This window comes from Nannospalax galili, unplaced genomic scaffold (genome assembly GCF_000622305.1).
Source record: "Nannospalax galili isolate Female #2095 unplaced genomic scaffold, S.galili_v1.0 scaffold385, whole genome shotgun sequence".
In the NCBI taxonomy this organism is placed as follows: domain Eukaryota; kingdom Metazoa; phylum Chordata; class Mammalia; order Rodentia; family Spalacidae; genus Nannospalax; species Nannospalax galili.
In genome coordinates this window covers 231,582-243,948 of record NW_008354956.1, presented here as the reverse complement: position 1 = coordinate 243,948, position 12,367 = coordinate 231,582, and the positions used below count along the sequence as shown (strand labels likewise).

Genomic DNA, 12,367 nt, shown 5'->3' with positions numbered 1-12,367 from the left:
AGGTGCTCTACCACTGAGCCACACCCCAGCCCCTCACTGGGGGATTCTAGGCAGGTGCTCTACCACTGAGCCATACCCTCAGCCCCTCACTGGGGGATTCTAGGCAGGAGCTGTACCACTGAGCCACACCCCAGCCCCTCACTGGAGGATTCTAGGCAGGTACCTGGAGCCACAGCCCAACCCTTCACTGGGGATTCTAAGTACTGGGCAGGTATTTAGAGTCTAAGTACTGGGCAGGTACTCTACCACTAAGCCACACCCCCAGCCTTTGTTATACATACTATCATATTGTCTATGAAGATTTCCTTTAATCTGATTTTATTGTTGTTGTCTGAATTTTTTTTTTCTTCCTGGGTCCGGGTCTCACTTTGGAGTCCCTGGCTGGCCTGGAACTCACCTTGTAGACCAGGCTGGACAAACTCACAGAGATCTACCTGTCTCTGCCTCCCTAGTGCTGGGATTAGACATGCCTGGCTGTTTTTTTTTTTTTTTTTTTTTTTTTTTTTGAGAGGTTTCATGTGGCCCAGAATGGCCTGGATCTTACTGTGTAGACATGGCTGGCCTGATTTCCTGATTATCTTGCCTCCACTGCCCAAGTCTTAGGATTACAGCCTTTGCTTTCGCTCCCAGCTGCCTTTTGGACTTTCAACTTGAACTTTAGTATTGTTTTTTGAGCACTGTGGTCACCAATCTTACTATTTTTAGAAAATCCTTTCCTTCATGAAGAACTTATGTTGTGTATGTAGATTGTCAGGGCTGGAGAGATGGCACAGCAGTTAAGAGCCCTTGTTGCAAAATCATGAGGACTAGAGTTTGGGCGCCAGCACCCACATAACAAACTGGGTATCCACAAATGCCTATAACTCCATCTCTGAGGGATCCAATGTTCTTTTCAGATCTGTGTGTGTGTGTGTGCACAGGAGCACACACCCACACACACATGCCGATACACTTACGTGCATACAGATGACACATGCATACACATCAGTCACTCAATCAATCAAGTAAATAAAATAAATCTTGGCCAGGCATGATGGTGCACGCCTTTAATGCTAGCACTTGGGTGGCAGAAACGGGGATCTCTGTGAGTTTGAGGACAGTCTGGTCCACATAGTGAGTTCCAGGCACCAGGGCTGCATAGTGAGACCCATCTCAAATAATAAATAAATAAATAAATAAATAAATAAATAAATAGTAAATAAATAAATAAATACTTTAAAAAATGTGAATGTCCACAGTAGAAAAAATGTTTTAAAAGATATTACAAGAGAAGCCTAAAGGAAAAAAAAATGTAATGAGGCATGGTGGCACACCTCTGTAATTCCAACACTTAGGAGGCTGAGGCAGGAGGATGGGGAGTTCAAGGGCAGCCTGGGCTACATAGGCAGATCTTGTCTCAGAATCAACAGAAAAGAATAAACTGGGTAATTAATAATTGTTTTTTAAAGATGGTTGCCTTTTTTCTTTTTGAGATAGGATCTCACTGTGTAGCCCAGGAGACCTGGAGCTTACTAGGCAGCTCAGACTAATTTTGAACTTGTGGTTATCCTCCTGCCTCAGCTTCTCAAATGTTGAGATTAAAGGCATGTGCCACCTTACCTCCCAAGAAGGTCCTATTGTAAAGTGGCTTTGTAACATTTTTGTTGCAATTATTGGGTAGTAAACTTTTTTGTGTCATTTAGTATCTTTGAAATAGGGTTAAGTTTCTTTTCTTTTCTTTTTCTTTTTTTTTTTTTTTTGGCCTTTTTGAGACAGGGTCTCCCTGTAGCCCAAGCTGGCCTGGAACTCCCTTTGTAGACCAGGCTGGCCTTGAACTCACAGAGATCCACCTGCCTCTGCCTCCCAAGTACTGGGACTAACGGCGTGTGCCCCCACGACCTGCAAGTTAAGTTTCTTTTTGACAGTATCACTTAAAAAACCCTTTTATGACAATTATGTATTTGCATCACACACACGCCCACACATGCCCCAGCACCCCAGCATGTATGTGGACATTAGAAGGCAATTGTGGGAGTCAGTTCTCTCCTTTGCTGTGTGGGTCCTGGGGATTGAATTCAAGTTATCAGGCTGCCAAGCAAGCAGCTTCACCTGCTGAACCATCTCCATTGCCTGACAGTATCACTTCTGTTATTGTTGTTTGAGACAGGGCTTCCCTGTAGCCCCAGCTGGCTGTGTAGATCAGGCTGGCCTCCATCTGGTGGAGAACCACCTGCCTCTGCCTCCTGAGTGCTGGAATTTAAGGCATGTGCCACCATACCCAGCTTCCCTTCAGTTTTGTTTGTGGTATGGCTACTATTCAGAACTTCAGACTGGACTGGAGGTGTGGCTTAGTTGGCAGAGTACTTGTCTAGCATGCATGAAGCTCTGGGTTTGATCCCAAGCACTTCATAAACCAAGCCTGTTGGAGTACGTCTATGACCTCAGAACTGGGAGGTAGAGGCTGAAAGATCAGACCAGAAGGTTCAGGGCCATCATTGTTTTCATAGAAAGAGTCCACTCTAGAATACTTTAGATTCTGTCTCAGGGAGGAAAAAAAAAGGAAAGAAAAGAAAATTTAAATTGTTTTCCCCTAAGACAAGATTTTGCCGTGTAGCCCAGGCTGGTTTTGAACTCCAGCTCTTCCTGCCTCAGCCTCTGAGTGCTTGGATTTCAGGTATTGGACTTCAAATAACTTTAAGCCAAGTTATGGATCTATTCCTTTGTCCAGGTGTGGCCCTCAGGTGTGGGGAGGCTTCTAGGGTCCATTCTTGAAGCTTGTTGGTGATTGTCCCTTACCTTCCATCCCCGCTAGGCCTTGGAGACTCGAGCCAGCCCTGGCCACACCCCAGGCTGTGTCACCTTTGTCCTGAATGACCAAAGCATGGCCTTCACTGGAGATGCCCTGCTGATCCGAGGTTGTGGGCGGACAGACTTCCAACAAGGTGACCAGCTCCTATATGCAGACTGAGATCTTAGTGTGATGCTGTGTGTGGGTGATAAGATGCTATTATACAAATGAGTGAAGGTGGGGCTGGGGCTCAGTTGGTAGAGAGTGCTTTCCTAACATGCATGGAGCCCAGGGTTCAACACCTAGCACTGCATAAATGGGGAATAGTCACACATGCCTGTAATCCCCAGTACTCGGGAGGATCAAGAGTTCATTATCATTTTAGGAAATATAGAGAATTTGAGGCCAGCCTGGGTACAGGAGATTCTGCCTCATAAAAATAAAACATAGGCCCGGTGTGGTGGTGCATGCCTTTAACCCCAGCACTCAGGAGGCAGAGGCAGGCAGATCTCTGTGAGTTCAAGGCCAGCCTGGTCTACATAGTGAGTTCCAGGACAGCTAGGCTACAGGGAGACCCTGTCTCAAAAAGACCAAACAAATAAACAAACAAACAAACAAAAATACCCATAAAGCTCAGCAGTTAAGAGCACTGGCTGTTCTCACAGAGGACCCAGGTTCAGTTCCCAGCACCCACATGGTAGCTAACAACCATCTGTAATTCCAGTTCCAGGGTATCCGGCACCCTCTTCCTGCTCTGAAGGCACTACATGTACATAGTGCACTTACATGCAGGCAAAACTTCATACACATAAAAGTAAATCTTCAAAAAAAGAAATTAAAAACCACCCAAAACAAGAAATAAAACAAAAGAAAGATGAGTGAATAAAAATGTTGGATTTTTAGACAGTATTCGACTCAGAGAGTTTAGCTACTGGCATGTAGAAAGACTTGGAAAGAGTTTAGCTGTTAGAAGACAGATTCGGGGGTGTCTCAGTTATCTGTTGCTACATAACTCCAAAACCTGATGGCTTTGAGCAGTGATTGACAATATTAGCTTGGAATATGTGCACCTGTAATCCCAGCACTTGGGAGGTGGAGGCAGGGGATGGACAGATTTGAGGCCAACTTTATCTACAGAGTTCCAGGCCAGCTAGGGCTACATAGTGAGGCCCTGTTTAGAAAACAGGGGACTGGAGCAATGGCTCAGTGGTTAAGAGCGCTGGCTATTCTTGCAGAGGACTTGGGTTCGATTCCCAGCACCCACATGGTGGCTAACAACTCTCCGAATTTCCAGTTCCAGGGGATCCGACAACAACCTCTTCTGACCTCTTCAGGCATTGCACGGCACGGGTGCGTTTACATGCGTGCAGGCAATACACCCATACACATAAAATCGAAAAGATAAATAAATGAAAAGTTGGAAAAACAAAAGAAGAGGCTAAAACAAAACCCAAAAGCCATTTATTATCTCATATTGGTTTGAGAGCCTGGAGTCTGGGGCATGTGGCTATGGGGTCCCGGATCAGGGTCCGTCATGAAGTCACAGTCAGGCTGCTGTCCTCTGAGGCTCTGATGGCATTGGGGGACTGCTCTCCCTGGTTGTGAGTTCTTCCTCACTGCTGGTAGGAAGTCTGATTTCTGTAACATATGCACAGTTCCCTAGGGCTGCTTAGGGGTTCCCGTGATGTCATATCTGGGTTCTCCCTGAGGGAATCACAAGTAAGACAGAGACACCCCAGTCTTTTTACAACCTGATCTCTGAACTTACACTACATCATTTCTGCAATATATTATGTATTAGATGCAAAGTTATTATTAATTTGAAAAAAATATTTATTTTGGCTTTTGAGACAGGGTCTCAAAGAACAGCACTGGCTGGCCTTGAACTCACAGAGATCCACCTGCTTCTGCTTCCCAAGTGCTGGGATTAAAGGCGTCCACCACCATGCCCAGCAGCAACATTACTGTTGTTATCAGTATTGTTTTTCTTATTGTTTTTGAGACAGAGTCTCTCTGTAGCTCCAGTTGGCCTGGAACTCACTATGTAGACCAGATTGGCCTCAGTCTCACAGAGATCCGCCTGCCTCTGCCTCCTGTGTGCTGGGATTAAAGGCATGTGCCACATTTAAAATTTTAAAAAATTTTATTGCTTTATTTTTTGTGTGTGAGTGTATTGCCTGCATGAATAAGTGCACCCATGTGAAATGCCTGTGGAGGTCAGAAGACGGCATTGGATCCCCTGGAACTGGCATTATGGACTGTTGTTAGCCATCATGTGGGTGCTGGGAACTGAACCTGGGTCCTCTGCAATAACAGCCAGTGCTCTTAACTGCTGAGCATCTCTCCAGCCCCATATATAATTTTTTTTTTTTGAGACAGGGCCTCCTTGTAGCCCCAGCTGGCCTGGAACTCACTATGTAAACTGTAAACCAGTCTGGCCTTGAACTCACAGAGATCCGTCTGCTTCTGCCTCCCTGAGTGCTGGGATTAAAGGTGTGTGCCACGACACCCGGCTAATTTTATTATTTTTTTAATGTATGTGTATGAGTGTATTGCCTGCCTGTATGTGAGTGCACCCATGTTGTGCAATGCAGCGGAGGTCAGAAGAGGGCTTCGGATTCCCCTGAAACTGGAGTTAAGGGAAGGTTCATAGCCATCACGTGGATGCTGGGAATCAAACTTTGGGTCCTCTGCAAGAGCAGTCACTGCTCTTAACCCCTGAGCCATCTCTCCAGCCCCCAAAATTTTTATTTTTTATGCGTATGAATGTATTGTCTGCATGTATATAAGTGCATCTGTGTTGTGCAGTGCCTTCAGAGGTCAAAAGAGAGCATTGAATCCCCTGGAACTAGAGTTACATATGGTTGTTAGCTGCCACATGGGTGCTGGGAACCGAATCCAGGTCCTCTGCAAGAGGATCCAGTACTCTTAACCTCTGAGCCATCTCTCCAGCACCTCCCCCCCTTTATTTTTGAGACAGGGTCTCACTATGTAGTCCTGGTAGGCCTGGAATGCCCTATGTAGACCAGGCTGGCCTTGAACTCACAGAGATCCTTCTGCCACTGCCTCCTTGGACTAAATGGGCATACCACCACATCTGGCTAACGCAGAGTTCTTAAGCCACACCTAGTCAAGGCGAGGGGAACTAAGTGTCATATTTCAGAAAGCAGAGTATCCAGGGTTTTGTGAGCATATTGTCTGTTTTGAGATAGGTCTTCCCTCTTGTAGCCTGGGATGGCCCCAAACTCATGCTCCTTCTGTCTCACCAACCGGATGCTGGAATTATAGCTGTGCACCACCATTCCTGGCAGCTCGTGAACACTTTTCATTTAATTTTTAATTTTTTAAAAATATTTTTTTATTTCATGTGTACGAGTGCATTGTCTGCATGTATGTGAGTGCATCCATGTCATGCAATGCCGCAGAGGTCAGAAGAGGGCTTCGGATTCCCCTGGAACTGGAGTTAAGGACGGTTCATAGCCGCCATATGGGTGCTGGGAATCGAACCTGGGTCCTCTGTAAGAGCAGTCAGTGCTCTTACTGCCGAGCCATCTCTCCAGCCCCTTATTTTTAATTTTTTAAAGACAGAATCTCATGTAGCCATGCTCTGTAGCCAAGTGTTCAAGGTGGATACCATCCCTTCCCAAGTTCTGGATTTAGTAAACACTGTATTTATTTTTAAGCACGGGGATTAAAACATTCATTACATTTTATGTGTGAGTGTTTGTTGTGGATGTGTGCATGCCATAACATGAATGTAGAGCTCAGAGAACAACTTTTGGGAGTCGATTCTCCCCTTCCACTATGTGGGTCCCAGGGATTGAACTCAGGTCGTCAGGCTTGGCAGCAAGTGCTTTTACCTGATGAGCCGTCTTAGTGTCCCAAGTGAACAAATTTTAAACCACTGTCAGGGCTTGGGCGCTGCTTAGCAGTTTAGTTGCCAGAGGGGCAGAAGAAGGATTCTGGGACTTAGCTGTTAAGATATTGTTAGAGGAGAGTGGGGTGTGGTGGCACGCTCCTTTTATCCCAGCACTCAGTAGGCAGAGGCAGGTGGATCTCTGTGAGTTTGACACCAGCCTGGTCTACATAGTGAATCCAGGCCAGTTGTGGCTACAGCAGGGAGACCCTGTCTCAAAAAGACAATAAAAAAATAAAAACAAAAAATAAAATAAAGATGTTAGAAGGGTTGGAGAGATGCTCTCAGTGGGTAAAGTGTTTGCCTTACAAGCATGAGGACCTGAGTTCAGATCCCCAGTACCCATGTAAAAACTGGGTGTGGTGGCATATGCCTGTAACCTACTGCTGGGGAGGTAGAGATGGGTGGATCCCTGGGGCTCTAGAAAAATAGATGAGCTTCAGTGAGAGACCCTGTCTCGAGGGAATAAGGTGGTGAGTGATAGAGGAGGACATCTGATATTCTCCACTGACCTCTGTGCATGTGTGTAGGTGTATGCACACCTCCCATGCACACACACAAGTGCACACATGCATACATCATACACAACACACATGCAACACACACAAATAAGATGGAGAGCAATTAAGGAAGACACCCCAAGCCCACCTCCATATGCACACATGTGCACATATATCCACATATGGGTGTACACACACACACACACACACACACACACACACGCACACACACACACACAGAGGTTATTACTGAATATTGTTTGATTGTCGGGGGCAGTGTAACTTTGAGGTTTAGCTCTGGGGAGCAATTAGATTTAAGGATTTCATTTCAGGGCTTCAGGGTTGGGCTGTGCTTTGAGCATGTGCTAGACTTCTGATTCTGAGGATTCAGCTGCCCCAGGCTGAGGTGAGGCCTGGCGTGAGGGAGCCACAGAAGCTGTAGTGCAAGGCAGGAGGAAGCCAGGCCCAGCTAAGCTCTTCCTCCTCCTTATCGCCATCTCGGTCTGCTGGCTTTTCTCTCTGGCTCCTCTTCTCCCTCTCCTGTTCCCAACACAGTCCCTAATAGAATGATTTAGGTTGAAATGAAGGTAGGAAGGAGTGTTCCAGAAACTGCCCTGTCTGAACTCAGGACTCAGAACTTGTATATGTGTGTGTGTGTGTGTGTGTGTGTATGAATACAGTGTGTTTGTGGTCTCTGTGTGAATATAGTATGTTTGGATATAATGTGGTGTGTGTGTGTGTGTGTGTTTGAATACAGTGTTTGTAGTGTGTGTGTTTGAATATAATGTATGTATTTATGGTGTGTGTTTGAGTGTAGTATGTGTGTGTTTGAATACAGTGTTTGTAGTGTGTGTGTTTGCATATAATGTATGTATTTATGGTGTGTGTTTGAGTGTAGTATGTGTGTGTTTGAATACAGTGTTTGTAGTGTGTGTGTTTGCATATAATGTATGTATTTATGGTGTGTGTTTGAGTGTAGTATGTGTGTGTTTGAATACAGTGTTTGTAGTGTGTGTGTTTGCATATAATGTATGTATTTATGGTGTGTGTTTGAGTGTAGTATGTGTGTGTTTGAATACAGTGTTTGTAGTGTGTGTGTTTGCATATAATGTATGTATTTATGGTGTGTGTTTGAGTGTAGTATGTGTGTGTTTGAATACAGTGTTTGTAGTGTGTGTGTTTGCATATAATGTATGTATTTATGGTGTGTGTTTGAGTGTAGTATGTGTGTGTTTGAATACAGTGTTTGTAGTGTGTGTGTTTGCATATAATGTATGTATTTATGGTGTGTGTTTGAGTGTAGTATGTGTGTGTTTGAATACAGTGTTTGTAGTGTGTGTGTTTGAATATAATGTGTTTATGGTGTGTGTTTGAATGTAGTGTGTGTGTGTTTGAATACAGTGTACTGTGTGTGTGTTTTAATATAATGTATGTATTTATGGTGTGTGTTTGAATGTAGTGTATGTGTGTGTGTGTGTGTGTGTGTGTGTGTGTTCAGAGCCAGAGGAGGACTTCATGTGGATGCCCTGCTCTATCACTCCCCACCTTATTCCCTTGAGTCAGAGAGTCTCTCACTGAACCTAGAGTCAGGCTGGCAGCCAGCAAGCACCAGTGATCCCCCTGCCCCCACCCCCAGTGCTGGGGTTACAAGAGCATACAGCCCACATAGTTTTGTTTTGTTTTTTAACCTGGGTGCTGGGGATTTGAACTCAGGTCCCCGTGTTTGTACAGTGAGCACTTTCACTTGCTGAGCCCCAGGACTCTTTTTATCTGAACCTTGACTTGTCCTTGTGCTTTCAGGCTAACCTGAAAGGCTAGCCTTTCCTTGGCCTCCTCAGAGTAGAGGGTGCTTGGGGACTTAGCCCACCTGTACTGAATCCCAAATTGTCCTGATGGAGTTCTCATCTGTCTTCAATTCTTCATATATGCTCTTCTACCACTAAAATGCCCTTTCCTCTATCTCTAGACAGACAGTCAGGTATTATTGGCAGATGAGGGAGAGGGTTTAAGCTGTACTGTATCCCAATCTTTTTCTGAGGGAAGGTGTCCAAGGGCTTCTTGTTCTTTTGACTTGCTGACCTCTCGGTTTTCCTTCCCAGGTTGTGCTAAGACCTTGTACCACTCAGTCCATGAAAAGATCTTCACACTTCCAGGCAACTGTCTGATCTACCCAGCTCACGATTACCACGGTGAGGGGCTTGCTGGAGGCAGTGCAGGGGAGAGGGAATACCCACATCCTGTCATCCTCACAGGGCTTGGAGACTACAAATCCCAGAAATTCCTGTGGCTAAAAAAGATTATGTGCCTGGCCCTGTTGTGTGTCTGTAGGGCATAGGTTTTCCTGGGACTTCCTTATAGAGTGCAAGAAATTGTGGGAACTACATTTCCCATAGTGCCCAAGGAAGAGGGCAAGTATCTCGGGCTAAAGGGGTGCCCCCGGGCCTCCTGGGTTATGTAGTTCTGTGATGACTAATGCGCTGGACCCTGGTAACTTTCCTGCCCCTCCTCTTTGCTGATAGGACTCACAGTGTCCACTGTGGAGGAGGAACGGACTCTGAACCCACGGCTTACTCTCAGCTGTGAAGAGTTTATCAAGGTCATGGACAACCTGAACTTGCCTAAACCACAGCAGATAGGTAACTACTTAGGGTCTGGACCTTTGGGTCTGAGGGAGTGGGGGCTGGGCTAGGACCCAAGGATCTGAGAAAGGGGCCGTCTGGACCCCTGGGTCTGAGGAAGGAGGGCTGGGGTCTGGACTCCTGGGTCTGAAGGAGGAAGGCCGGGGTCTGGATCCTGGATCTGAGGGAGGAGGGTTGGGTCTGAACCCCTGGGTCTGAGGGGATGGGGACTGATACTCTCAGCTGTGAAGAGTTTATCAAGGTCATGGACAACCTGAACTTGCCTAAACCACAGCAGATAGGTAACTACTTAGGGTCTGGACCTTTGGGTCTGAGGGAGTGGGGGCTGGGCTAGGACCCAAGGATCTGAGAAAGGGGCCGTCTGGACCCCTGGGTCTGAGGAAGGAGGGCTGGGGTCTGGACTCCTGGGTCTGAAGGAGGAGGGCTGGGGTCTGGACTCCTGGGTCTGAGGGAGGAGGGCCGGGGTCTGGATCCCTGGGTCTGAGGGAGGAGGGCTGGGGTCTGAACCCCTGGATATGAGGGAGGAGGGCTGGGGTCTGGACTCCTGGGTTTCAGGATGGATGACTGGGGTCTGGGCTTCTGGTCTAAGGAAGGAGAGCTAGGGTCTGGATCCTGGATCTGAGGGAGGAGGGTTGGGTCTGAACCCCTGGGTCTGAGGGGATGGGGACTGAGCTAGGACCCAAGGATTTGAGAGAGGAGGATCTCAGTTTGAGGGAGGAGGGCTGGGGTCTGGGCTTCTGGGCCTGAGGGAGGAGTTTGAGGGCTGGATCCTTAGGTTTGAAGAGGCTAGATTCAGGGCCAGAGCTGTTGTTCTTCAAAAGGGTCTGAGAATTTCTGGGCCTTGGTGGGATATGGGCTCCTGCCTCCATCCTGACAATCATGTGGGATTTCTTCTTTTTAGATTTTGCTGTTCCTGCAAACATGCGCTGTGGGGTCCAGACCCCACCGTCCTGACTGCAGTCAGCTGCTCTTATCCGTTAAGAATGTACTAGGTGGGGTGAGGGGAGGGCTGTCACCATGGAGCCTCTCTCCTCTCCCACCCTTACTTCCCCCAGCCCCTTGAGCTTCTTGAATAAAACTTTGTTTTGTTTTTGACATAAATCTGAGTTCTGCTTGTTTTCTGGGAGAAGGAATTGTGTTTCCAGATGAATGCTGGGACTCCATTCTGTTCCTTTGAAAAGAGCCAGGGGAGGACTGGGGATGTGGTTCAGCTAGCAGAGTGCTTGCCTAGCATGAATGAAGTCCTGGGTTCCATCCCCAGGGACACACCTGGAATCTTAGTACTTGGGAGGTAGAGGCAGGAGGATCCAAAGTTCAAGGTTGTTCTCAACTACATAGTGAGTTGGAGGCCAGCCTGGGCTACATAAGACCCTGTCTCAAACAAAAAAACAAAGTGAGGCTACAGCAGCAGTAGCCAGGACCATTGGGCAGAATGGAGGGCTGGGGCAGGGAAGGAGGAGATGCTAAGATCACACAAAGATATAGGGGGAGGTCTTTTCATGTCTTTACATGATAACAGACAATTTTGTTTGAGCCCCTCCCCCTGGGAGTCCCAGGGCAAAGCACAGCCTCTCTCCACCCCTCAGTTTCCTGATTTGTAAAATGGAAATAATAATAATGTGATGTTTTGATAAACTGATAAGCCCATCCATGTGAGTGCCTGGCACTCTGCCTACCTAGCCAACTCCCTGTCCCTATTACTGTCCCTATCATCTGGAGTGATCTATGTACTTCCTGGCTCTGAGTGACAGTTTACCCAATGGTGGTGAATATGGATTTTGAGAGACAGAAGCTAGCATTAACGTTTATGGACCAGCAAGATGCTCAGGGTGTAAAAGTGCTTGCAGACCCGATCATCTGAGTTCCATTGCTGGATCCCATGGTAGGAGAACCACTTCCCAATGTTGTCCTCTGACCTCTGCAAGCATGCTGTCTCATTTGCATGCCCACACTCTCACACACGTACTACTAATAAAAATAAATTTTGGGGCTCAGCACTCACTGGCTGTTCTTGTAGAAGACCTGGGTTCAAATCCCAGCAACCACACGATCCAGTTCCAGGGAATCCAACACTCTCTTCTGTCCTCTGTGGACACTGCACAAAATGGGTGCATTTACATACATGTATGTATAGCATTCATACACAAAAAAATAAAAATTAAAATAAAAAAAAACCATTTGGGGCTGGAGAGATGACTCATCAGTTAAGAGAACTGACTGTTCTTGCAGAGGACCTGGGTTCGATTCCCAGCACCCACATTGTGGCTAACAACTGTCTGTAACTCCAGTTCCAGGGGATCCAACACCCTCTTCTGACCTCTGTGGGCATTGCATGACATGGGTGTACTTACACGCATGCAGGCAATACACTCATACACATAAAAAACAATAACAACCCCAAACCCCCTAAAAAACCTCTTTAATCCCAGCACTTGGGAGACAGAGGCAGGTGGATCTCGGTGAGTTTGAGGTGAGCCTGGTCTTCATAGTGAGAATTTGTCTCGAACAACAACCCCCCCAACCGCACCCCCCACAAACAACCAAA

At 46.7% G+C, this 12,367-nt stretch overlaps 1 protein-coding gene across 1 annotated transcript in view; it reads left to right on the top strand.

Annotated features, from left to right (window-relative positions):
- The window catches only part of Ethe1 (ETHE1 persulfide dioxygenase), a 26,814-nt gene extending 15,891 nt beyond the window's left edge, over positions 1-10,923 (top strand). The window contains exons 4-7 of the mRNA XM_008851968.3: positions 2,792-2,921; positions 9,283-9,372; positions 9,703-9,819; positions 10,724-10,923. Of these exons, the coding sequence (XP_008850190.1) occupies positions 2,792-2,921; positions 9,283-9,372; positions 9,703-9,819; positions 10,724-10,776 (390 nt within the window). The 3' untranslated portion in view covers positions 10,777-10,923. The remainder of the gene's footprint in view (positions 1-2,791; positions 2,922-9,282; positions 9,373-9,702; positions 9,820-10,723) is intronic.
- The last annotated feature ends 1,444 nt before the right edge of the window (positions 10,924-12,367 follow it).